Source organism: Melanotaenia boesemani, chromosome 24, assembly GCF_017639745.1.
Source record: "Melanotaenia boesemani isolate fMelBoe1 chromosome 24, fMelBoe1.pri, whole genome shotgun sequence".
NCBI classification, from domain to species: domain Eukaryota; kingdom Metazoa; phylum Chordata; class Actinopteri; order Atheriniformes; family Melanotaeniidae; genus Melanotaenia; species Melanotaenia boesemani.
In genome coordinates, this window is record NC_055705.1 from 21,457,251 (window position 1) to 21,483,661 (window position 26,411).

Consider the following 26,411-nt stretch of genomic DNA (forward strand, 5'->3'; position numbering starts at 1 on the left):
TTTGTATTTTTTTTTGTGGGGGGGGGGGGAAATACATTTGGCGCCATTAGAAAGGTACATTTTTATTTCTAATGTTTTTACTTTATACACAGGTGTGCTGTACAATCACATGATCAAATGGTTACATTGAGGACATGATCAGAATCAATAAGCTGACTAACAAAAGGGACATTGGGATTATAAAATCTAAGAACTTGAGATGTTTTAGCTGCTTTCTTTCCCAAAAATTTAGACAGCAGATGTGACTACTTGCATGAAAATGACATGTAGTCACATGACATTCAGAAAGGAAGCAATACATTGTCTTCTGAATTAACATCAGATCAATAGTGACAATAATATATTTTAAATAGTCATTAAGAGTGAAAAACCAGATTATGAGCTTATTAGTTTCTTAGCTAGACAGTAGTTCAACTCAAATACTTTGAATCTATATGATGGTTACAAGGCTCTGAAAACGGCTGCTTATAGTTCACTCTAATCTTTTTTATAATGGTAATAAAAAGTAAAAAGACAGTTCTGCGGAAGCCCACAGCAGCACCGAGAGTTTTCCACCTACCACCATGCAAACATGATGCACACAGACGTCTACATTTCTGAGCCGAGTCCTCCCGGTTAAGACGAACCGTCTTTGCTTTGCCGGATGTCGGCTACGCTCTCTGGAACCCTGGCCACCATGCCGTCCAGAGACTTGGTCAGACAGATCTGGCAACCCAGACGAGATCTGTGCAATTAAAAAAAAATAATAAAACAAAGATTACTTCTCAGATCCAAGTATGGCAACAACAGAGGTCTCTGCAGAGCATGTGTGGCGTTATTCCAAGTTAACTGGAAGTTGTTGCTAGCTTCCAGGCTAACAACAAACCTAGTGGCTTATGTTCAACCTGAGCTGTATTATACATAAGATTTGCATCATAAAAGGCAAAATGAGTTTCTCTAAGCAATCACAGTACATGTACATACTCCTGAAATTACAACAGATCAGAGAGAAAATGTGAATTAAAGCATCTCTATCAGGAATTTAGCTGCCTTGGAGTATGACATAAGCAGAGGCTGCTGCAAAGCAGGATGCAAATACAACATGTAAATAAGAAAGATTAGGACAACGTCGACAATAGTCGACAACGAATTTAGCCGTCGACTATTGTCTGCAAAAAAAAAAAAAAAAACTGCCGAGTGAGACATCGTCTTCTAATCCTATCTCTGCTGAGAGTTGCACAATGCACATGCGCAAAGAGGGGGGGGGAAATACAGAGTGAGACATCGTCTTCTTTTTTAATCTCTGCTGAGAGTTGCACATGCGCAATAAAGTCTGCCAGGGGAAAAATATGGTGGCAGAGTAGGAAAGAAAACGGCGGCGGAGAACGTTAAAAGTCTGGGATAACTTAACATAAAACTTACAAAATAAATTAAATACGTATGAGATTTGTAAAGCGGACCTTGTGTACCACGGAAGTACGTCTGCATTGCAGACGTACTTCTGCAATGCTCGAACATTTAGAGGAGAGGAGAAGGCACGTCGGATTTACATAATAACCTTAAATTTCAAAGCTGAAAGTGAAATAAGATCCATTTATAATCATCATGAGATACAAAATCCGATTGGTCGACTAGTCGTTTTAATAGTCGGTGACTAATCGACCATCAGAATAGTCATTAGTTGCAGCTCTAGTCTGAGTGTGAGGGAACGAGACCAAGTCTGAGCGCAGGGTTTTAAAAAGGAAGAATATATTTGAAAGCATGAGGGGACTTTGAGTGTGAGATCAGAGTTTTGAGAGAGAGTAAGATGATATTTGAGAGTGAAAACCAGAAATCTTGCTCTCAAAGCAAACAATTTCGCTCTTGATTAAAGATAGAAAAATACTCCCATTACAGTGAAGATGAGCATTTCCAGCAAAAAATGAGAATTATTCACCATTTAGTTTTATGGTTTGCTTGGTAAATTGGCGCCACCTTGTGGCGATAACACATTACTACCAGCAGCTGCTCAAAACAAAATGAATAAAATATTTTATTTCTTATATAAATAACTTTTAAAATTTGGAAAATCCCTTTGGTAAAGCTGACATAATGTGTTCCTGTCCAAAACAAAATATTCACCACCTGGATTTAACTAGGTCAACAGATACGAGCCGGCTCCTATCCGATAATTACTGCATGGATGTTTCAGCTGCAGCAAGTTATTTATCCCCAACTGAAGCACTTAGTAGCTTCTCATCTATTAAACAACAATGTGGAAAGACATCCTGTGGTTGTGGAAAAGTAACATTCCTGCATGAACAATGCGAAGGGAACTCAAGGGATTGGGACTGAACAGCTGTGTAGCCTCAGCCATCTTTATACATTTTTCTCAACTATTTTAAAAAAATGTGATTATTTTGGTTGTGTTAAGACTTAAATCTTGTTTTTAATCCGGTGTCTTTTTCTCAGACGTCCTCTGATGACCTTGGTGGCTAAAAATGTCCGTGCACAGAAACAGCCACAAAATAATCAAACTATATTTTTTCTGCTTGTTTTTATGAATCACACAAACTGCTTCAGACCTGCCCAACATTCAATCATTTTTAGAATTTTAAGCCTTTAAATACCTGTTTGAATACCTGTTCTGCCCTTAATACAAAGAAAGAATGAATCAAATATCAAATAAATGCTGACTATGAGTGAATCATTTAAAACTATAATTACGGTGAGATTATGAAATGTGGTTTTAATAGAAGTCAATGGGACATTGTTTTGGTCCCCAGAGGGAGTATCTAATACGACATAAAAATACGAATACAATTAAATCTTTTTTTTTTATAATCATGATGTATCCAGACTCTACTCACCATCGAAGACGCCCCATCCCCCTGATGATTTTAATCTAGAACAGAACCCTGGCCCTCGAGGGGGGCATTCTTGCATGTGTCCCTGCTCTAACACACATGATTCAAATCAAATGGATCCAATAGCCAATCTCATTAATTTGAATCAGGTGTGTTGGAGTAGGGACACATGGAAAGCTTGCAGGACGAGGGCCAACGTTCCCCAGCACTCATCTAAAAAATAATGTTTTATATGTTTTGTTAATGAATAGCAAATCAGTCAAATAATTAAACTGCCATTTAAAGGATTAAAAGTCTTAAAAAGATATAATCTTTGGTTGAGCTGAGCTCACCTGACCAGAGGGGACAGAAAATAAAGGAGAACAGTGAAGACAAACGGAAGTAGAAAGCAGAATCACATTTCACTCGTATGTATGAGAGGAATTCTAATTAGTGTGAGAACCAATTTCCAATTTCCAACCAATGGAAAAGGAACTCACGTAGTAGAAAAAACAGGAGCGCATTCTCAAAACAAACTGAAGAAGAAGTTGAAGAACATGGTGACAGATGTTTTACGAAGACTTGTGCTGTATTAATAACAGCTCAGCTGTCTGGAAGTGATCACTGAAGCAGCTGGCATCTTCAATACTTTACTGGCCTCAGCAGAGACTATTAAGGGTTAACGCAACATCAGCCGGACAACTAGCCACCTAGCATAACTCGCCCAAATGAAGACCTGGGGGGTATTCCACGAAGCTGGATTAAGGGAAAGCCTTTTTAAGACAGAGTTCCGTTCCATCAATGCCCGCTGAGTAACCATGGTAACTTATACACCAGAACTAGCCTGCTCAGGGGCAGGCTAACGTTCAAGCTTAGCTTAGCTGTGTCTCAAAGGACTAAGGAAGTTCCACCTGGCAGAATGCTGCGCTCCCGCCACTCATTCTGGTATTAAAGTAAAAAAAAAAAAAAAAAACACACTTATCATATCACTACTTTGTCTTGAATAATCAATAAATCTGTCAGCGCCAATGCAACTAAAGAAACGCGACTATACACGTACCGAACATGAAATTAAATTAAAAAGAACATGGTATTCATTAAAACTAATTAATAACTTATTAAACCCCCTCCCCAATTTCAAGAACACCCGACCTCCACTGTCTCTGGTTGGCTAACAGTAAAACTGGGATCAGCTGAGCCTCGTCCATACAGGCCTATTTAAAGAGAAAGTTAATCTAAAGAGATGGATGGAGAAAGATATAGATGATGGAGACAGGGTTCCTTTTTGGTTACCATGGCTTGGCCTTTTATTAATGACCCTGCAGAGGTCACATGTTTAATTCAAAGCTCATTAAGGCCACCAGCCCCACGGGTTTTCAGGGTAAGGACCCTCAGTAGCAGTGGTCTCTGTTGTTGTCTTGGTATCTACAGTACAACATATTTACAGCTCAACACGTTTTGAACAAATAAAGATACCTCCCACTCTGAAATATGTTCTTGTAGTTAATTTCCACCTGCTGCAGGTACGCTTTGCTGGTAAGATGCTGCTGTTGATGCAACAGTGCAGAACTAATGTAGGTCGCACACACACACACACACACACAATAATATATTCACAAAATATGATGATGCATATTGATTATTGGGTTATTAATAAACTGAGCAGGACCAGTACATCTTATATGCAGTACTCGGCCTCAAGGGGGCGTAGTTTCATGCTGTTGGATGAAAAGTGAAATAAGAGGCTCTTTTCAGTTCTTACAATGTAAATTTGACTCCAGAGGAGTCAGTGCCTCACCAGCCATGAACCCCACCGCACGTCACTGATCATCAGCATTCTTTGTTCAGCTGCTGAGCAACACAATCACTATCCCAGTTCCATAAGCTCCCTTTTCTCCTACTTTTCCAAATTAAAAAAAAGCTGGATGCTTCAACACTGACAAATAAAAACAGCAACACAGAGTTGAGGACGGAGCTGCATGAGATAACGGAGTAATGAAGCCTTGTTTACACTTCCCTTAAAACGCATCACACACAGACAGCCAGCAGATGGCGCTCTTTCTGAATGCATTAATGTTCCGATGCAGCGAGTCTCACTGCAGTCGTATCAGTGTTTTATGAGGCTTTGGTTTCACCATCCCTACCTTCGATAACATATTCCAGACAGCTGAGCAGATAATACAGCACAAGTCTTTGTAAAACATTTGTCACCATGTTCTCCAACTTCTTCCTCTTCAGTTTGTTTTGGAAATGCGCTCCTGTTTTTTTCTGCTACTTGACTTCCATTTCAAGTAAAATTCCCTCTCACACACAACAGAATTCCTCTCATACATACTAGGAAACGTGATTTCAGAAATTTCACCATAGTGTGTGAATGATTTCAGAATATACGAGAGGTTTTAGTATAACGTGTGTGTGAGAGGGTACTGAATATAGTCTCCAAAGGCGCCTCATAAAGACTCCCATCATCATTGATTATCCTAACGATGTCACAGCAGAAGCTGGAGGTGGTCCAAGGAAATACTAGAGGCCTTTTTTTTTTAATTGGGACGGGCAGTGTATGTATAGCTCATGTAAGTCTTTATGTATGTATAAATAAATGTCAGACCTCTAAAATACCAACTTGTGTCATGTGACAGGATTACAGCTTCTGCTCAGTTCTTTAAACGTAGCTCAGCTTATCCTGCCTGACATGATGCCGTCTGCTTAACTCACTGGACTAACCAAGCAGCTCTTCAGCTTTAAGGGTGAAGAAACACTTCCTAGAAAGTAGAAGACTGGAGTTAATCCTGTCGTTTATCACACTAACTGGTGCTGATGGATGTAAATCTGACAAAACCTGTTAGATGTTAAACTGTGTGTGATTTCTTACGTGTCAGTCAGGCCATAAGCTAGGTCCAACATGTCCATCTCCTCATCTGTGATGGGTCCCAGTTTCTTGTACACCTCCTCATCAAAGATCAGATGGCACGTGGAGCACGCCAGCGTTCCCTCGCATGCTCCTGCATGACACACACACATTTTATTACCTCCATCTGCACAATGAAACATCCTCATCTGACACATGTGCAAACCTGACGCGTGCAGATGTTTCCGTACCAAAGCCGTCGAAGTCCAGGTCTTCGTTAATGACCACGTCTAGCAGGGAGTCTCCAGGAGAGCCTTTAACTGTGATTTTCTCCCCATCTCGGTTGATGAAGTTGACTGTCACCTTGTTGTCTGACCTGAAACACACACACACATTCCTGGTTGATACGAGCCAGAAACATTCAACACAACTCCTGATTTTAACAGACTTCACTGCCCTCTTGTGGCTCAGTCTGGTAATTACAATCAGATCAGTCGACTTGTTAAAAGCGTTCACCAAAAAACAGAAATAAAACTAAAAAAAGTTTAAGTCTGTCAACACAGAAAGCCAAAGCTAAAAAAAATAATATTTCTTTATAGTTTGATGTGCTTTTGTAGATTTAATTAGTTTAATTATAAACCTTTGAACTGGACTGTAAAAATCTGAGATAAAAATGCAATTTTTTATAAAACTATTTATTCATAATGTTTATAAATACAAATTGATTGTTTAATCGAACTCATTCAGTAATTTTTTTGCACTTTTTGTTGCAATTACAATAAAGTTCTACTCTATTCTATTCCAGTGAAGTGGCTTCATCATGATTTCCAGGTGTAAATAGAGGTCTCTAAAGCCTGGTACACACAATGACTTTTGGGCTGTTTTTGTCCCGATTTTGCCTCTTCCCGACCTCGGATGGCAAACGCCCGATCATGAGATTTCTCTGTCCAAGTATCATTTGGTCTGAGGTGTGTTACGAGCCAATTTGTCCCGATAATCATAGCCGACAATCAGGAATATTGAACATGTTCAATATTTCAGAGCTGATTTCTGAGCAGTCCGGTCCCTGTAAGACTGAAGTATTCAATATTATGAAGTATATTTTGCGCATAACAATGTGATTAATAACAACATTTCATTTGATTAATCACAATTAAAATTTGTAATTGTTGCCCAGCAGTTATATTTAGTTATATATATATATATATATATATATAAATCAATGCTACAATGCCTGTTTGAATTACATTACGACCTTATTTGCCAAAAGATTAATAAAATTACAGTTTCATACACTTCATCTAAGTTTTTAAGTGCAGTTCCCTTCAAGTTTAGTCACACAAGAGGTGCATTTGAGCAATGTGCAGTTAATATGCAATAGACTAAACTAACTTCACGCAATTTCTGAGCAGCCGGTGGTGCTGAATTGATGGGTCATTTGCAATTTTCTGTGCTAAGCATGTAAAATAACCAAAGGTAGATATTCTGACAAACCGACAGAACACCTGCTGCTGCTCCTAATTATTGCTAACACATCTTTCCTTTATATTCCTTGGAAAAATATGTTGGATATGTGTTGGATTAAATTATGGTTTGACATAAATAAAAGAGAGTGGAGATCATTTTGTTTGGTTACTTGAATTAATGGATGTTGAATGGATTTAACAGTATAAAGCAGCCATGAGGTGAGGCAAAAAAAAAAAGCACAGAAAATCCTGATAATCACTTAATAAGCTAATCAAAGTACACTGAATCGTTATCGAATCATGATGGACCCAAGATGGAAATATATATCTAGTATTCTAGTTTCACCATATGTGGTGAGTAAAACAACAAAGACACAAGAAACAACAGGAAACAGGTTAGAAAACACAAGTAGACACAAGTAAAAGTAAAAAAATTATAAACTGAAATCAACTATAAGAAAGTAATGTAGTAGTAGGACACAACAGTATAATGTTAAAGGTAATCTAAAATATATATTGAATGGTACTAGAGTATATTATTATTATCATATATGTTGATACAGTACAGTATTGGATGAGCAGTATTACGTCTTTGTCATGTTACCAGATTAGACCCTCTAGCGGGCTGGTTGTGGCCCCGGCTCCATATGTTTCACACCCTGACTGAGAAACAAATATTATTTCCCAAACATCACCAACCCTGGAAAACACCAACAATTTATTCTTACTTTCTTTAACTTTAGAAAAATATTATTAAGATGGAAAAGTGACGCTGAGCTGCATTTTGAGTCAAAGCCTGGAATATCTGAACGGATTATCATTACAGAACACGAATGAATGAACCTTTATCGTCATATTCCTCCTGTTACAAGCTACAGCATATTTTTAACCTCATTATGGAGGAGCTGCAAAATCTGGATTCCCTATAACTTTAAGTTGACTATGAAAAACACCTTGTTCTGTTAACCAGAGTAAAAGCTGATTTAATCACGAAGGGAACAGAGAGTTTGTTTTTTAAACATCTAGTTATACATGAACAAATGGTGTAAATTATTCCTTCGACTGCTTCATATTAATGCTTTTGTTAGTGAAAAGCTCTTTTGAAAACCCAGTACACCCTGTTGGTTATTTTTACCAGCACATGATTAAAAGGGTGAGTCTCAGAGGTCTCAGTCTTACACAAAGCTGTGTTGCTGTTGCTTAACCTGAATGTACACAAAGAAAACAATCACACAGCTGTCAATAAATTAATATGTTGATTAATCTGATTCCCTTTCTGTACCCAGCACCATCTAAAAACCTGCAATATTGCCAGCCTGAAACATTAAACTCAGTGAACTTAGTGGAAATCTCAGGATCAGAGGGGACCCTGCATAATCCCCTTTAAAGAAAAAGCACTATTAATTATCAGCTCCGCTCCCTGCCCTTTTCTGCCTCATGTAACTCTACAAAACTAACAGCAAAGACTTGGTAAGAGCATTTATGATGAACGCAGTCACAAAGGAAATGTCAGAGTAAAATATCCACGTCTGACATAGACACACAGAGACGGTGTCAATCAGTTTAAGGCCAGTTTGAAAAACCAAAACCTTCAACCTGAGCAGCATGTCAGCAGCTGTTATGCAACTCAAAGGGTGTTTGGCCCTGGTTAGTCCAGCTGGGGCCAAAACCTTGTACCTGGACAGGAAGATGGATCACTTAAACCTTGTAGGACATGATATGTTAGCTGTTATAATGATATAAGAAGCTACAAAAAAAAATAAAAAATATTAAAAAAAACAGAATCAAATAAATATAATTTAGAACATGTAACATGTATCTCTATAACCATTTTCATTGGAGGGGATATATTATGCTCTTACTTAATTTAAACTGTTTGATTTTCCAATTATTAGTCACCTTCAGGGTAAATATCTTTACAAATTTGAAGTCATTTCAAATCAATCCTCCACTTCTAGATATAAAACGTCCAAATGCAGATTAACTTAAATATATGGCAAGAAATACGCGACTGAAAAGCAAAGGAAGGAAGGAAGGAGAGATGAGGGACATTTCCATCTCTTCTGTTCTACCTGGCGTGTTGATAACAAAGGTCACATTAAGTTCCTCGTTCACATTATGGAGTTAGACTAGTTTGACTCTCGTTTTAATCATTTCCCCATAAAAACACCTACCTGAGGGTCTGTGTTCCGGTTGTAAAACTTCTGTGACCTGTCAGCCAGGCTCCAGAAGATACAGCCGCGGTCTTCCGCGAATACTCTCGTAAACTAACTAGACCCACTCGTCTTAACGCTGTTACCAAAGCCATTTCAAGTACGGACCAGTTTTTGAAAAAAAAATGAGATGAGAATCTAAAACGAGCTGCTAGACTGGCGGTCGTTTTCTTTGGATTCTCACAGCTCTCCTGCGTCCCTCAACCGAATGACACCCCGAAGTTAGTTTGACTTAGCAAGCCGAGCAGGCTAGCAAGGCTAGCTTGTTTTAGCTGCTAGAAGTCACTCTGTCACTGTCGCCTTCATTGCGTAACGTCCAACAAACGGCAGTTTCTTGTTGCTTTGGATTCCAAATCAATTAGCTGATTGAGTAGTGGAGCAGTACGCTGTAGTTAGCAGCACAAAAGTAAGCGTGTACTAGCAACAGCATCACACTACTCAGATTATGTGGACAATCGTAGAGTTCCTTTTAATGAAAATAAAGCAGGAGTCATGACTTCCGCTTATAATGTCAAAATATGTTTTGATAACCTATATGTCAAATTATTATAGGGATTATAATTATAAATGTGTTAAACTTTTAACACATTTTAAATAATATATATAAAGTCAATGTCAAAATTAATATTATTTTTATTTGAATAAAGTGAGTTTGTTTCAATTTATTTTGAAAGCAGAATTGCTAAACTTCCTGTAGCATATTAGCTCATTTTTGCTAACTCGACGCCACTCAGTGCCTGTCCACGTGCGTGCGTAAATGTACCAGTCAGTGACTGAACGAGTTCGAACACTCCATTTAAATTAGCGCGTCAGCCGCCGGGGCGGAGTTTGAGAATTTTTTAGCTTCAAGTCAATATTTTGTATCTGTTTGTATGTTGTCAATGTTATTCTAAAAATTAATAAATTAATTTTAAAAACTGCCATATCTTTTTTCTTTTCTTTTCTTTTCTTTTCTTTTCTTTTCTTTTCTTTTGGCAACGCGACAGCCTCGCTGCGTTGGAGTAAAAACGGGAATGTTGTGGAAGTGTTGCTCAATGATAGTCACAATTTACATTTTGGACCCTCACGTCAGAGTCACACTCAACCTTGAACTATTTGACGGTTTAAAATGAGGACACAGCTTGTTTAGAGACACGAATTAATTCATGCTAGCTTTGTTTTGAATGTGTGTTAAACTAAACCTGGTTACAGTACATGAATCCTTAGCTAAATGACTTTTCCCTCAGTATATGTCTCTGTGTATAAGACTGAATATTCACTAGGTGGAGCCAGTCACATAAACTCATTCATCAAACTTAGACTAACTCTTGTCATATTGAACTACTGAGCTAAACTGGGTGTTTAAAACTATGTCAGTGAGAAGATTTTATTCTTTTAAAAAGAATAAATGTCAAGATTTTTACATCTTTAAGACTAAGAGATTGGCAGAACAACCTTTAGTGGCCTCCAGTCATGTTCACATCTGTTGTTATCTCTACTCTCTGAGCACATTCACAAATATTGATTAACATTTAAATTAAACCAAGTGCCATTCACCTTCTCCATATTTCTGAACCCTAGAAAAAAGGACGTATAAAGGGTGCAATGGAAAACAGGAAAGCTCTCCATTTGTTCTGATTATTTTATGTCAGAGGTCAACAGTTCATAGTCAACACTTTATTTGTTGTAGTTACTCTACACATTGTGTTCAAACCTTTATCAGGTAAGACCTGAAGGCAAAGTTCATTAAATATCTGTAATCTTTATGCTGTTTGAAGTGTGGATTAACCAATAGTCTCACTCAAGATAATTACACTGAGGTTTATGACCGTGGCAGGGAGATATTAAACGGCAGCCTTTTCTTTCTGAGCCGCTGATCATTCACCATTGCAGCCTCAGGTAAGCAACATGCAAACTCAGTAATAATATACGCTAAAACATCATCAACAAGGTGGTTGATGTGTATTTTATGTTTGCAGGATGTTCAAATACGTGCTGTTGTTCCTGACACTGTCAGGTAAGATCTCACTGCCTACATCTATAACTGCAATTCTTCTCATTTCATGCATTAAATGCAATAATAGATGTGGACAGCTCATTTCAGTGCGAGTATTTGCATTGTTATCATGCTTAATGAATGATTATGTGCTTGTAATGTGATTCACCACTCAAAGATAATATCAGTAATCATTGCTCATGTATTCATTATTTAAGTTCAGACTATGACGGCTTTAACTACTAATTATTTAGAGATAATGAAATAACTGACAAATACAAGACAGCTTTTGCTCGTATTCACGATATATCGCGGGCGATGCAGTTTTTAATGCACCAGCCGAGTCCCAGGAGCAGCGTTTTCCAAATACATAAAAAAAAGAAAAAAAAAACATAGGATCTGTAACAGAATAAAGCAATCTAAATTGTTTTAAACTAATCAGGCACTATATCCCAGACCAAGCCATCTTATACATGCATGCTATTATATTTCCACATATATCATACTGCATGACAGCATGGCGCCAGGCCCCTCCTTCAGCCACAATAAAACTTATGGACAAAAAGCCAATCTGCTACCACCCCTGCAAAATTCCTGAGAAGTATAAATTACTGAGCTATGCAAGTTTTAGTGACTTGTACTTTCTCACATTAACATTCAAATGTACCACTATTTTAGCAGCAGAGCCACTTAGTTCATTTGTTCAGCGACAGAACAGCAGTGGAGTCACCAGAGGTTCCACCAGCCAGAACTGGAAGCTTCGTTTGGTCCTTTTCAAAGCTGTGAACCATATCTGAGTGGAAAACCTTCACCTCTGGGCTTAAGTCTTAGCTAAAAGCAAACGGAAATTGTACCCATTTATAAATAGCACTATGTGTGTGTGTGTGAATGATTTATACATTTTGTGTTGTGTGTATAAGTAAGTGTTAAATATGTTTTATAATGTATCATATTTTAATATAATGTACAAAGGGTTAGCTAACCCCATATATATTTATATATATTTATATTTATATATGGTATGCAAAGCAACTCACTATTAATCTATATGTTATACTTACAATTCAACATCAAATTCAAAAGTAATGTATTAGCCACTTTTTTTATATATATAAAAAATGCTGCTATATATAGCCAAAAGTTTAGTAAGAAAAAAAAAAACCAAACAAAACAAAACAAAACAAACAAAAAAAAACCAATACTCTACTTTTGGATTAATATTGAATTGAATGTGCAACAATGCGATTAATCACGATTAAAAATTGTAATCATGATTAAATATATTATTCATGATTTACAGTTATGTCATTAGATCGTAATCACATATATTTGTGTGTATACATGTATAAACTTGTGACTTGTACTGTGTACATATCCATGTCCTAATTCACATTTCCTGTGGGGTTTGTTGCCATGGCAGCAAAACTGTTGAATGCGTGAACGTGGCAAAATGACCTTCGACCATTATTGATTTATTACAGTTGGAGAAACAGTGTGGACTCAATATGAATCTGAGCTTGTTAATAATTGATATAAAATGTTGACTGGCAGGACGGGTGTCCCCGATGGTTCAGAGCACGACAACAAACCCAACAACAGCAGCAACGGCACAGAAACCACATTTTAAAACATATCTTAAGAAACACATTTTTCATAAAATACACAACAAAAGCACTTTTAAAAGATTATATTTCACAAAAAAGACAAAAAAAACAATTAGCTGTTTCATAAAATCATGTAAATTTAGCTTTGTTACCATTGTGTTTAGCACCATGTCACATTTCTGAAGGATGCAACTGTAACTCACCTGCATTTGCATGACTGCAACCCACCACAGGCCTCCAAGCCCTTCCAATCTCAGATCTTCGTCGGAAGTCGCCTTCAACATACCATCTTCCAGATGGCTTTAGAGAGAACAACATTCCTGACAACTTCAGAGAAGATGCTGAGTTCTCCAGGAGACTCCTGGGTGACCTCAACACCAACCTAGTGAAGGATTACATCAATGAGATCGACAGGAGAGTGGGTAAGTGGACTCTATGTTTAATGGCTCAAGAGATGGTTAAATCCATCTAAAACTACAGGATGGACTGCTCTGAGGTTTGGAAAAGACCTTTTCATCCTCAATCCACTACAGTGGAATCCTTTGTTTTCTTCAAACTTGTGGCTTCTAAGTCGTATCTGGCCTTTTATAAACGCATGAGGGTATCCAGATGCTTTAATGAACCTTTTTAATCAAAATGTCTTTTGTCTTCCAGTTCCTGTTGATGTTCCAGCCCAGAGAAATGGTGGTGGTTGGGTTCGTGCGGAGGATCACTCTGCTTCTCATCTCCCGGATGGTTTTAGTCAGGGAACCGAACCAAGAATGTCCATCATGGATGGTTTTAGTCAGGGAACCGAACCAAGAATGTCCATCCTGGATGGATTCAGACAGGGAACTGAACCGTTAAACCCTATCCCAGATGACTTTAAACAGGGCACTGAACCCAGTCTTAGAGTCCCGGATGACTTTAGACAGGGCACTGAACCTAGTCTCAGAGTCCCGGTTGACTTTAGACAGGGCACTGAACCCAGTCTTAGAGTCCCGGATGGCTTTAAACAGGGCACTGAACCCAGTCTTAGAGTCCCGGATGGCTTTAAACAGGGCACTGAACCTAGTCTTAGAGTCCCAGATGGTTTCAGACAGGGAACTGAACCGTTAAACCCTATCCCAGATGGCTTTAAACAGGGCACTGAACCCAGTCTTAGAGTCCCAGATGGCTTTAAACAGGGCACTGAACCCAGTCTTAGAGTCCCTGATGACTTTAGACAGGGCACTGAACCCAGTCTTAGAGTCCCGGATGGCTTTAAACAGGGCACTGAACCCAGCTTTAGAATACCTGACACTTTCAGACAGGGGACTGAACCCAGTCTTAGAATCCCAGATGACTTTAGACAGGGAACTGAACCCAGCTTTAGAATACCTGACACTTTCAGACAGGGGACTGAACCCAGTCTTGGAATCCCAAATGGCTTTGTACAGGGAACTGAACCCAGCCTTACAGTCCCATTAGGTTTTAGACAGAAACCTGAACCCTCTGCTGCCAGAATCCCTCCACAGTTCGTGGTCTGTAAAGGAGAAACCATCAATGGAAAGTGCTTTGAGTTTAACCCCACACCGCTATCCTTCCGTGAGGCTCAGGTAAGACCATCAGCACCACATGAGATCACTATTGATTCATTCTGTAGACTGAATTTCATCATTTGGAATTTAATTTTGTTTTCTTTTATTATCCCACAGACCTCGTGTAGAAGTCTTGCCCCAAAAGCTGAGCTTGCATCTGTAACCAGTGGAGATCTGCATTCCCGGCTGGTTTTCCTGGTCACCCAAGGAGGCAAGAAGACTCCTGCACTGACCTGGTTGGGAGCCATGGTAAAGGTAAGTTCTTTTCATGATCAACTACTTATAACCTAAAGGAGAAGGAGGTCTTTCTGGAAAAATAAAAGACTGAAGAATCATGTAAAACCTCCCATCAGGATTTAAAAAAAGTGAATACAGGACAATATATGAGAAAAATGTTTAAGGAAATGATCTACTGTGACTATTTTTAATGGAGGGTTTACTGACTATAATGAACGTGTACTGGCCCTGTACTGTGGCACCAAAAGGAGGCCAATGAGAGTTTCATCTGATATGTTATCAGCAGGACAGACAGTGTTATTCTTGCCTTGGTGAAACATTGATCTCTGAACTTTCACTTGAAAATGTTGCCTAGTTTCTCTCACTAAGAGGCCAGAGGATAAATGATGTTTGGGATTTTAGAGCTAGCACATTGAGCTGTTTGTTACAAATCTGCAGTTAACACGTCCTCCACCACCGTCCATGTTTATGTACATCATCTGTGGGCTCTTTAAACTCTCATGTGACACATTATATGTATGCTGCACATCTCAGAACCAGCAGGCCTCGTGGGTCGATGGATCAGAGTGGAGTTACAGCGACTGGATGCCAGGTCACCCCAACATTCACACTGACAAACCCGCCTGTGTGGAGATGTTCAGGATAGGTATGAAGTCAAACAACTCATTTCTTTGTATTTTCTGAAAGTACGTCTTCCCCAGCACAGATACACAGGTTTATGTTTAACTTTATTTACTGCTTGAATCTCATCAGCCTTACGTAAGTGTGCTTCTTAAAAGGCGTATCATATATTAATAAGTTTATCAGTCATGGAAATGAGATAAGATAAAAGATGAACCTGCAGGTCATCTCTTTTACAACATGTCTTGAATAAATCCGTCCCTCCTATGTTTTTTTTTCTAGATGAGAGCTGGTGGACCGTTGCCGACTGCGAACTGAAGCGAGCGTCAATCTGCTCGTACCCCATCGCTGCATGAGAGCCAGAAAACACGACATGAACGTGGCCTTCCAACCACGCTGTTTTCCTAAGTTTAGGCTGCTTGCCTCATCATCTGCTTTAATAAATATCAGCATACCATAGTGTTGGTCTTCTTCCTCCTAAATGTGATCCATGATTTATTCATATGTGACCTTAACCTTTGATATTGTTGAGAACCCGGAGAGAATCACACCATCATCACCACCCTGCAACAAAAAACACTAAAACCTGCTGAGGGCTAAAATGAGATGTTCTAAAAATTTAATTATAAAATAATTATAAAAATTATAATTCAAATCTGGTCAAATATAAAAATATGGAAATATATTTATAAATAAATAAAAAATGGAACAAATATTTTAAAGTGTATTTCAAATATTCGATATATCAAAAATATATTTAAGATACTGAAAATGCTTAAAAAACTAAATAAAAATGTATTCCAAAATTTTAAAAATTACTTTAAAAATATATTAAAAATGTAAAAGATTTAAAATTATGCTTAAAACTCGATTCTAAAACATTTTTAAAATGTATTTAAAATATTCAATATTATATTTGAAATATTTTTAAAACTTTTAAAAAAACCATTTCAACTATACTTAGAATTACACATAAAATAAAAATTTAGTCCTCAAATATGTTTAAAACACATTTTAAATCGCCACTTTTTTCCCCGTCGATGCATTTTAATGAGATTGTTATACTTTCTTTTTTAGGTGCTTCAATTCTTTCAGACGTTTTCTCCAACTTCGACTTAATGGTGAGAAAACTGAGGTTCTTGTCTGCAGCCCAGTAGATCTATACCTAAGAAAAGTGAGACTACCGGTCCTCTCGCCTCATTTGTAAAACCCTCAGGGAAACTTGACTCTGGATGCTCATTTTAAATCACCGTTTTGCTCATTTTTAACATGTAAAAACTTGTTTAAATTCAGGTTTTAACGTGGAGCTGTTGTCAAGCACAATCTTGAAAGGTGCTGTATAAATACAACTTTACATACATAATAACACAACTTCATAAAAAACAACAGATGAAGGACAAATTCTCTAATTTAGACAAGACTTTAATGATCATTTTCCACTTGTGTATACAAAGCAGTTTGTACAGTTTAGGGGGCTAAAGATAAAACAATTAGTTACAATTTAGTACCTGGAAAGTGCAAAAAGTACATTTCAAAGACGCTGAAATAAAAATCATGCTGTACATTATATACTGTATTCATAAATAATCACAGATATACACACATCCATTTTGGTGACAGTCACAGAAAATGCAGCTAAGACACAAAATAGTACTTTTAGAGTTTCTTTGTTCCCACTGATGGTGGAGGTTTGACGTGGAATGCTGCTTTCGCTTGATTTCGGGGACGATGAGGTTCGGTAACAAGAGAAATCTACATCTATGCTAACACCACGCGGGATTCAAGGCACTCCGTTTGTTGCAGTCGTGGAGCAACTCAAACAGTGGTCGTTTGTCCTAACGACAAAGATGGATGAATGGAAGAAAAATAAAACTTTTTATGCACCTTTTGATGAAATTATTTCATAAAGGACACAGACTGGTCCCTCCCTCCACTCTGCTGTGACTTCTAAATAAAATCTAAACACCACTTCACCACCATCAGAGGAAAAACCAGTAAAACTAGCAGCAAACTGCTGTAGTTCACACAACTCCTGACATCCATATATATGTTTGGCAACACAAATTGTCCTTAAAAACACACATAAATCTCCTTAGCAACCTTAAAAAAAGGTGTGAACCATTCTTGATGCCCCATAAAAAGAAGAGAACTCATGAAATCAATCACAACATGGAGAAAGAAGGACATTTAAATAAAGAAGGATGATTTTGGGCAAAGATGAGTGCTGGAGACATCAGAAGGGGACATAGGAAGTTAGATTATACTAAATGTCTCCATCAGGCTGCAGGAAGACGTCTGAGAGGTCGATGTGGGGCAGAGAGGAAGCTGTATTGCTGTTAACACTGATCAAAGAGCCCTTGAGGATTTTTTCTTTCTCCTTCTTTTACCGGTGTGTAATCTAATATGTCGTATTAGTCTTCAAGAGACAATATGTGATTAAAACAAACAAAAAAAATGCTACGTTTAATCATAAATAAACAGATTCAAGTAACTCAAAAACATTCAGTGAAGCATGAAGATATTTAACCTCAAAGGTGCTTTCTTTCTTTCTGCTGTGATAAATCTTTAAGAATGTAGTGTTTTCATAATAGTTTAGTGACTTCTTTGAATTTTTTTTTACAAAACAAAATACAGATATTAAAACACGAAGGACAAGTCAGCCATGTGTAAAAACTTACAAAACTTCTCCATCACTGCCGGATCGGTTAAATTAAATGAGTAGACGCCACGTTGTCCAGGACAAGCATTCATTCATTCATTCAATAAAAAACACACACAAAGAAAAAAAAAGAAAGTAAGATATAAAACGCATAAAAAGGCAGCGAGTTTGGTCTTGTGAGTGGCGCTGTCTTACTGCATAAGGCTGCTGGGAGAAATCTGCATCCGGGTCAAACCAAGAGGGGACAAAAAAAACCAAAAGGCCACTTGAAGCTATGTTTTCAGACGCATGGCGATTCGCTTCACCCACACAGAGGAAGGGCTGTTCTGTTTAAATCAGACTGACTGATGCGGAAGTGATGAAGGATGAGGAGGGAAGCAGCGGTGTGTTTTACCTGAGGCGCCAGCGCTAATCCAAAGCAGGAAAACACACATGCAGATTTCCAGCCTCCACCTGATAAAACTAAAGGGAAGTAATGGAGGAATTAAAGGGAGTCAAACAAAAAGAGGAAAACTGTGGAAGCATGAAAGGAATGTGGGAACGCTTCAGGGCTCAGGGACTGGGAAGGGGTCGGCTGTTGTCGTGCTGGGGGTTGTACACCGTCTCGCCCGAGGAGATCTGAGTCAGTCTCTTGCTGGAGCCCCACAGCTTCCGAGTGATCTGGCTGGAACGCATCTGGGAAAATTTGGAGGGAGAGGAGGAGGAAGGAGGGGGGGAGGATGGGGAAAGAAAAGTGTGAAGTCAAAGAAAACAAAAGAAGGAGGAGGGATATGATTCATGAGTGATTGCTAAGTTAATCAGAGCTTGACTGACTTGTCAAAGCTGAAAAAAAAATAAAGCTTGATTCACTTTAGAGTCAATTTGAGCAGAAAAGATGAAAAGCAATAAAGTGCAAAAGGTTCAGATCTAAATACTCAGACAGCGACTGCCTCAAACATCGATTCTAACACTATTTACATTATTTAAACGTCTTGGCACAAGATTATTAGTAGTCTGTTAATATGGCTTGAGTCTGCAGAAACGCTAATTCGTGTTAGGTTTGTTTCACAGCATACCGTCAGGGTCTGAAGAGCAAGCACAGATCGTAATAACACTTAAGGTTTACAGCATCAGATGAAGTCTGTTTCAGGTCAACTCAAGTAAACCATAACAGATGTCAAATATTTCAAATAAAAGGATGAGGTAAATCACAGTTGTGGCTCGAACGGCTGCTGCCTCTGCTCAGCTGTGTGTTTGCAGCGACTGGCTGTGGATGACAACCATCCCTGAGACGGAGAGGTGACTGCGGGCTGAAAAGGTTTCCGAAGACGCTGAGACGAGCTTCGAGCATGGAAGATACGAGCAGGACGTTTCATGTGTGAGTGAATGTGTAAAGGGAGTGAAGGGGGCTATGGATGCTAGGGTTTCTGAGAGCTGGAAGTGGGGCTGAACACCAGCTGATCACGCTGGTGGATCAGGCGGGTTGGAGATCGAGCCCGGAGGGGGGCCAGCAGGGGGGAAGCCATGAGTGGGGACCCCTCAAGGCTCTGAGCGATGTAGTTCCGCAGCGAGTTCTTTACCTCCGCCGGCTTGCCCACGCCCACGATGATCAGCTTGCCGTCCTCCAGGCCCACCAGCACGTGGCTCTGCTCTTTGGTGACGGAGACACAGCGCACCGGCACCCGCATGGCCATGGGCTCAGCACACAGAGACAGACTGGACGGGGGAGACAAAGTCAGCTTTGATGTCTGCAGGTTTCTGGGAATGCAGACAGGAAAATGGGAAAACAGTGGAAGTTTTACCTGTAAAGATCACGGATGGACAGATACCCCTGCTCACTGCCGATGATCACATACTCGCCCGAAACGCACATATCCGTCACCTGCTCCTTCAGAGGCTCACTGCAGAGGTGTTTTCCATTTACAGAGTAAAGATGGAGGGTGTTTTTATCCTGCAAAGAAAGATAAAAAACATTAAAACATCTGTTTCACCTTGAACGGCTCATGTATGAGTTTTGGTCTTCACCAACTTAATCTTTAAACCAGCGATTCTCCACCTTTTTTAACCTGGGGCCCACCGCCATGCCCCTCTCAGCACGCTGTGTTTAAAGAAGTAAAGATGAATGCTACACTTGTCAGCGCATGTACCAAATCTGAAACTGTTGTGCAATCCGAGTCCATTGTTTACATTTTTGCTGCGTCCCGCCTCCTCTGGTGCAGATTGTGATGTCTTGTCTCACTTCAGTGACGTAAAAATCAGATGAAACGTGATATGACTGTTCAGACTGAGGTCTCCTTGAAAAACATCAGATATGTATCTGATTTATGACCACATAAGAAAGTGGACTGGGTCTATATCATATGGAATCAGATATGGGTCACATATGGACAAAAGTCAGATTTACCTGCAGAGCCAGTTAAAAACCCTGCAGTCAATCCTCAAAATCGACCAATGGATTGCCAACGCCTCGTTTCTTCCACTGCCCCCCGGATGTTATCTGTACGCTCCGGTTGAGAAATGCTACTTTAAAGCATCCAGTGGGAATGAATAATGATTAAACTGTGTGTTTACTTTAAGCGTTGCTTTGCCCTCCAGACACGTATGAACCAGCAGGTGTCCCTCCCAGGACACGGCCAGGTGGAGGATGGACAGCGGCAGGGAGCTGTCACAAGGTGGTCGCAGACAGCGCATGTACTGACCTCGACGCACCGTGTGGATGATCACCGTCCCGTCCTGAAACACAGGGATAAAACACACCGCTGTCAGCTGGATTCATTCATAAAGTTAAGAAGCTTAATCTGGAACTTTGTTTGGATCCAACAACAGATTTATTTAATCTCTAATCCCCTCTTTACATGCTTCACTTAAAGAAAAAGTAGAGCAAACTTTCGGTAAACATTCATGTTCAGTCTGGACTGAATTTAAATCCCAAAAATGACAACTTCTGAAAACCTCTTCGCCACCATGAAACCTTCCTGCTTTAAGACTATAATTTTTATATTGCAAGTTTTCTGAAATTTTATGTTTAAATATGTAAATTAGATATAAAACAAAAAAAAAAAATCTGAATACTGGATTAAGTCAGGTTTCAACGTCTTGGTGCTTTGAATTGCCATATTGGATTTTGGATCATTTCACACACAAATACGGTCAACAACCAGGAAAAGCTTTATTTTTGTCATGCTTTTTCTTTGGCTGAAATATTCAGGGTGTGTATGAGAAATGAGAAAAGTTTTTGTTTTATTTATAAACATCAGATCCAATCAAATTCATGGAAACAACAAAAGCAGAACATCTATAACACATCAAAACTGACAAGATGGAGAAATTTATTTTGTATTCGGGTTTGGATGAGGTCATATTGCTGAAACGATACCAATCATAACAGGATGCAGATAAACGCTGTGACTCTGTGTAAAAATGTAAACTTTAGGGGAATTTTAAAGTGATCAGGATGTTCAAACTGACAAAGTGTTGCGAAATAAACACATAAAATGTGTATTTTTGACACTTTCTTTCCAGAGGTCTGAGAAAAGAGATATTGAGGAAGAAAAAAAAACTAAAAACTCCAAAAATTGAGATTAAACTCTTACTCGTGAACCAGATACAGCCATATCCAGCTCTGTGCTGATACCGACGCTGACCACCTCATCTGTGTGTCCATACAACACCTGGATCGGTTTGGGGTAGAGACCTACAGGAGCTCCACCCTGCAACACAAAACACATGACAGGGCGGCTTCCTCATTTGACATCTGCAAGTTACCAGTGCATGAGACGATGATGAATGCCGACATGTTTATCAGGTCCATCCCTAGTTGTCCTCACCTGCTGCAGAACCTGCCACACCATGCAGGTGGTGTCTCTGGACCCAGAGATCAGGTGAATGCTGCAGTGGTCTGTAGCCAAGCAGGTTACAATGTCTGAGGAGGAGGAAAAAAATCCGATTACAGGAGAAATCTGGATGTAGAGCTTTTGGAAGTGGCACAAATCAAGTTGCAGATTTTCTTTACCCATGTGTCGGATGTGCTGTCCCACCGTCTTTCCTTTGACCAGTGAAGTGACGCGAAGGCTGTTGTCCCAGTGTCCGCCACTGAAAAGCAGCTTTCCATCATGGGACACGACAAACAACCCTGCTGCTACCTCCACACCGGGAGCAAAGGGTCCCGAAAGGAAACGCTGGGTTCTACAGAAAGACGGCAGAAAGGTTTGCATGAATTTTACGGTAAACAGACGGTGCCACGATGTATTTTAACAAATATGCAGAATGATGTTCTCACTTGGTGTTGGACACGGTGGGGTCCTTGATGAAGGTGAAGTAGTTGGAAATGTTCTTGTTGTAAGGTAGCCACCCATGAGTCCCAACCAGACAGTTCTGACTCATTGTAACCTGGAAACAATGAAAACACAGAAAGCCTTCGCTGTCTGAACAACCTGGTATATCACTGGGGTCAAAAGAAATATTAGCAATATACAGATCAGGGGCCTTATTTATAAAACTGTGTGTAGCAAAGCAAACTACAGGTGGTGTCTGTGGGGCAAAAAGGAAATGCAGCGCACTTCAACTTTCAAATTTATCAAAGTGTGCGCAGATCTAAGCGGGAGGGAGCACCTTCCTACGCCCACATGGTGGCTATAAAAGGTCAGGCCTATAATAAATATTCATCACATAATTTCCATGATGACTCGGGAGGGAAAAAGAGGGAAGAAGCGAGAGTACTCGGGGTGTGAGGCTGAAATCCTGATGGACCACGATGACAAACGTAAAAATGTTTACTTGGTGGGCATAACTTATGTAAGAAAGGCAGAATGGTGGCAGCAGGTGGCAGATGCTGTCAACTCAGAGTCAGAAGGGAAGAAACTAGACTGTTTTACAAGCCCTGCTCAACCTCTAATTGGTTAGTAATGTGTTGAATTGAGAGCAAAGCTGTGTTCTTCTCATAGCTTTGGCAGATGAACTTAACATGACAATAGCTGACATTAGCACACACATCTAGTAATTAAAAGGGCCCACCAGAATACTTTAAGCCCTGGACCTGTTAGGACTCACCATTGTGTCGGGGCTCCCCTGAGTGATGAAGGAATGTGACTGATTCTTTGGCACCACAGCTTTGACCAGCGGGACGTTATCACTGATGCCCTTTAACAACAAGCACAAGCAGTAAATTCATTATCCTCATTTTGGTCGACTTATTTAGTTTCTGGTTTATTTAGGGGCAGAGAGATCAAACCTCAACAAAGAAGGACTTGAGATCACCGAGGTGTTCGAACATGTTGAGAGGACAAGAATCCAGCTGAGCCTTTCTCTTCTCCACTTCCTCCTGGGACAGACGTACTGGGTGGGGCTCCTGAATGCAGAAGCAAATGCAAAGTCAAAATGAGGATCATCAAAGATACAGAACTTCATAATATAATCAGAGACTTTAGTGTTTGTTTTCAGAGTGTCTGCACCTTCAGTAACTGGCAGGGAGTCTGACCAAAGTTGCTGATCATGCCCTCGACAGCTTTTCGCTCCTTTTCGTCAGTGATGGCATCCAAGTCCACGGCCCCTAAACAACACCAATCTTCAGTGTCTTGAACTATGCGCCTGACATAAATAACACAAACATCCCAGCATGTTGGTTTTTAGGTATGTTTTACCCTCGTATGTGCAGTAGTAGAACACGTTGAGCGCTTCCACTGCTGCAGGGCCCCTCTGTTTGTAACCGAAGATGAGATCGATCCACTCATGAAGGTGAGCTGAGACGTACTCCGACTCCTGTTACATGAAACAAAGATTTAAAAAATGAATGTGGAGCTACTTAACTTATTAAAGAAGAAAGAGAAAAGTTTTCTTTGCATTTTTTCCCCTTTGGACAATAATATGAATCAATGTTTTCTGACAAAAGGTTGAGATGAAAGTTAATGATATTCTAACAGTAATGGGATAACAAACACCACCAGGTGTGTGTGCGCCACGTTACAGCTGCGCCTCTGCAGCTATTTGTGACCGTTTAAGTCATTGGTTTGGTTCACATTTGGAGGGTTTACAGCGCGTGTCAGAAGCGTCACAGAAGCGGATTGTTGTGGCTCTATTCTATTCTATTTTTTTCTATTCTATAGTCACTGAGCAGACGCTTTTCTTTCTGAAGGTGGATAGGCAGTAGCATTAAGGGTCTTATCCAACTGAGCTATCCAGCCACTGCTGCTCTCCGCTCAATATTCACCCCAAGTCTAGTTTTGATGGAGAACGTGTCAAACTCAGCAGTTCAGATAGGGGCAGACAGGAAATCAGACATGGGATCAGTGTAAAAGCTTCCAGTAATTTTCAAAATAAAAGCCCAAGCGCAGATTTGTACTGCTGAACCATGTAAACATTACTTTACTAATTGGTCAGGGGGTCTCAAGTGTTTTTCTTTCATTTCATTGTGGACGATGAGACATTTATCCTGGATGTGGAGAATCACAAGATTCTCCACTGTGATTTCATGATCTTGCTGATCCAGCTAGGTGGACTGCACTCGTGGGCCCTCCACACCTGACACAAAACCCAGTGTGGATTGACCCGCCACGGAGGTTGAAATGAAACCATGCACATGCACCCGGTGGAAACTGGGGGTTACTTTTGGCATTACATACCTGAACCCAGGGTTAGAGATGGCTGAGACAGGTTTATTTCCACAAATTTTCAGTAAAAATCCTTAAAGTGACTAAATAATTTACACTAGCAACTGTCAGAGCTGGCTGTTAAAGGGTTAAAGCAAAAATCTCTGTTTACTTGTCCTTAAAGTTTAGATTTCCTTTTGTATTTGGGGCTTTTGGGAGTGATCTCCATTGAGTTTCATCCTGGTAAAGTGGCAGAACTTAACGCATAGAGGTTTATGATCGTGCTGGTGCGATCAGATCAGGTCACCTGCAGCGCTGCTGTGAAACACTTTTTGTTTGACGTTGATAAGCCATGAAAACCAGAGATAGGATCGTTAGATTTGACTGTATTACAGCGGAATGTGATGGGATGGTTCAACGCTGCATTTCCTACGATATATTAGTCATTTTTGGGAACTTTACAAAACAAAAAAAGTGGTAGAACCAGTGGATGCTACTGTACGTAATAAATATTTTAAGATGGTCTGCTTTATATGGATATAATGTTCTTTATTTAGGTTTATGTGTAAAAGATCTGGGATGAAACAAATCCAGAAATCCAACCTTTTGTTTCCCACTTCATCTGAACATAGATGAGAAAACCAGCCTGCTCATTTCTAACAGATGGATACACAGATTTCCCTGCTGTTTATTTTGGGCTAAAATTCACAATTTCCTTTCTATACATTTCATATTGCTTACTGTAATATTACTTTTTAACTTTTCTTTTGTAAACCGAGTATCCACCTTGTTGTAGAGCCAGAATGAGAAATTTAATTCACATTTTCTTCCGTTCATTACGTTCATATTACCTGAACAATCTCTACTTTTTCTATATTTTTGTCATGCAGACGTGCAGTGATGAGGACAACAGACCCTGGAAAATGGAAATACTTATAGTGTAGTTACATCTACATGTTGCATTTGCAGTATTCTGGATTCTGCAGCAGGTCTCTGTACAAATTTGTAAATAGTTTTGAATAGTTGCAGTTTAAAAGATAAAAACACTTATGGTTTAGTAGGAAATACTTATGTTTACTTTTTCAAATTTAATAACAGCTTGTTGAGCAAGTTTGTGGTTTTATTGTAATAATTAGGTTTTTTGGGGGCCTAATATGTCAATAAAATTGGTTAAAGTGAAAAATAATTAAAAAAAAAAGAGATCAGATTATAAAGGTGAGACGTGTGACAAATAAATCAAAATGATTTGAAAACAGTCAAAACCAGGTTCAGACCTCTGAGGGGTTAATGGGGTCTCACCAGAGCTTTGCGGTGTTTGTAGATGAAGTCCTCGGGGGATTTGGCCCACTTGGGCAGAACAACATCATTCACCCTTTCCTTAGAAATCTGCAGGCGACCCAGATCAAAACCTGAAGACGTCAAGAGCAAAGAACAAGAAAATTTATTCTGAGAGACTTTCACAGAAAGACAAGGCCTCTAGTCTTCGAAGGAACCTCACCATTCTGGTTTTCAAGAAATTCTGGGAAGTAGAAAAACTCGGGAATGAGCTCCTTGACGTCGTTGGGGTTGTCCATGAGGGTCTGCCACGTTGCTGGGATGGAGTGGAACTGGCGGTCAGCGCAGTCAAACCTGAGTTAAGGCAGGAGAGCTCGGTTAAAACTCGATCATTTCAGAGGTGAGCTGTGAAGAAGCAGACCTTCCTTACCGCCCACTCTGCAGCTGGATGTGGAGGGAGGTGAAGGGCTCGGCTCTGATCATGTAGTGCATCACTCCGGCGGCGTTGGAGTAGTGAGTGCCGTAATGAAACCTGTCAATGGTTCCTGTCGGGTCTTCAAAACTTTCATACCTGATAGATGCATAAA

At 39.6% G+C, this 26,411-nt stretch overlaps 3 protein-coding genes across 7 annotated transcripts in view; 1 reads left to right on the top strand and 2 right to left on the bottom strand.

Annotated features, from left to right (window-relative positions):
* Nucleotides 1-46: 46 nt before the first annotated feature.
* Nucleotides 47-9,805, bottom strand: LOC121635860 (adrenodoxin-like). The gene is made up of 4 exons (XM_041979223.1): nt 9,293-9,805; nt 5,904-6,028; nt 5,677-5,806; nt 47-724 (listed from the first exon to the last, which is right to left on the bottom strand). The coding sequence occupies exons 1-4, from the start codon at nt 9,424-9,426 to the stop codon at nt 616-618; spliced, it is 498 nt and encodes a 165-aa protein (XP_041835157.1). The 5' UTR covers nt 9,427-9,805; the 3' UTR covers nt 47-615.
* Nucleotides 9,806-10,815: 1,010 nt separating this feature from the next.
* On the top strand, nt 10,816-15,754 carry LOC121635514 (RNA-binding protein 12B-like). Its single transcript, XM_041978718.1, has 7 exons — nt 10,816-11,209; nt 11,290-11,327; nt 13,144-13,332; nt 13,565-14,487; nt 14,587-14,724; nt 15,241-15,352; nt 15,610-15,754. The coding sequence occupies exons 2-7, from the start codon at nt 11,291-11,293 to the stop codon at nt 15,681-15,683; spliced, it is 1,473 nt and encodes a 490-aa protein (XP_041834652.1). The 5' UTR covers nt 10,816-11,209; nt 11,290; the 3' UTR covers nt 15,684-15,754.
* A 977-nt stretch (nt 15,755-16,731) lies between these two features.
* nbeal1 (neurobeachin-like 1) overlaps nt 16,732-26,411 on the bottom strand; it is a 55,748-nt gene continuing 46,068 nt past the window's right edge. For 3 of the 5 annotated variants that reach the window (XM_041979218.1, XM_041979220.1, XM_041979217.1), the window contains 14 exons: nt 26,255-26,395; nt 26,048-26,178; nt 25,849-25,958; nt 23,605-23,722; nt 23,416-23,513; nt 23,196-23,312; nt 23,015-23,104; nt 22,245-22,354; nt 21,978-22,150; nt 21,793-21,887; nt 21,559-21,675; nt 20,537-20,698; nt 19,768-19,916; nt 16,732-19,681 (listed from right to left, as the gene is read on the bottom strand). In XM_041979218.1, coding sequence (XP_041835152.1) covers nt 19,384-19,681; nt 19,768-19,916; nt 20,537-20,698; nt 21,559-21,675; nt 21,793-21,887; nt 21,978-22,150; nt 22,245-22,354; nt 23,015-23,104; nt 23,196-23,312; nt 23,416-23,513; nt 23,605-23,722; nt 25,849-25,958; nt 26,048-26,178; nt 26,255-26,395 — 1,909 coding nt within the window. In that variant the 3' untranslated portion in view covers nt 16,732-19,383. The remainder of the gene's footprint in view (nt 19,682-19,767; nt 19,917-20,536; nt 20,699-21,558; nt 21,676-21,792; nt 21,888-21,977; nt 22,151-22,244; nt 22,355-23,014; nt 23,105-23,195; nt 23,313-23,415; nt 23,514-23,604; nt 23,723-25,848; nt 25,959-26,047; nt 26,179-26,254; nt 26,396-26,411) is intronic. The other 2 variants (XM_041979219.1, XM_041979221.1) reach the window with 1 other exon arrangement.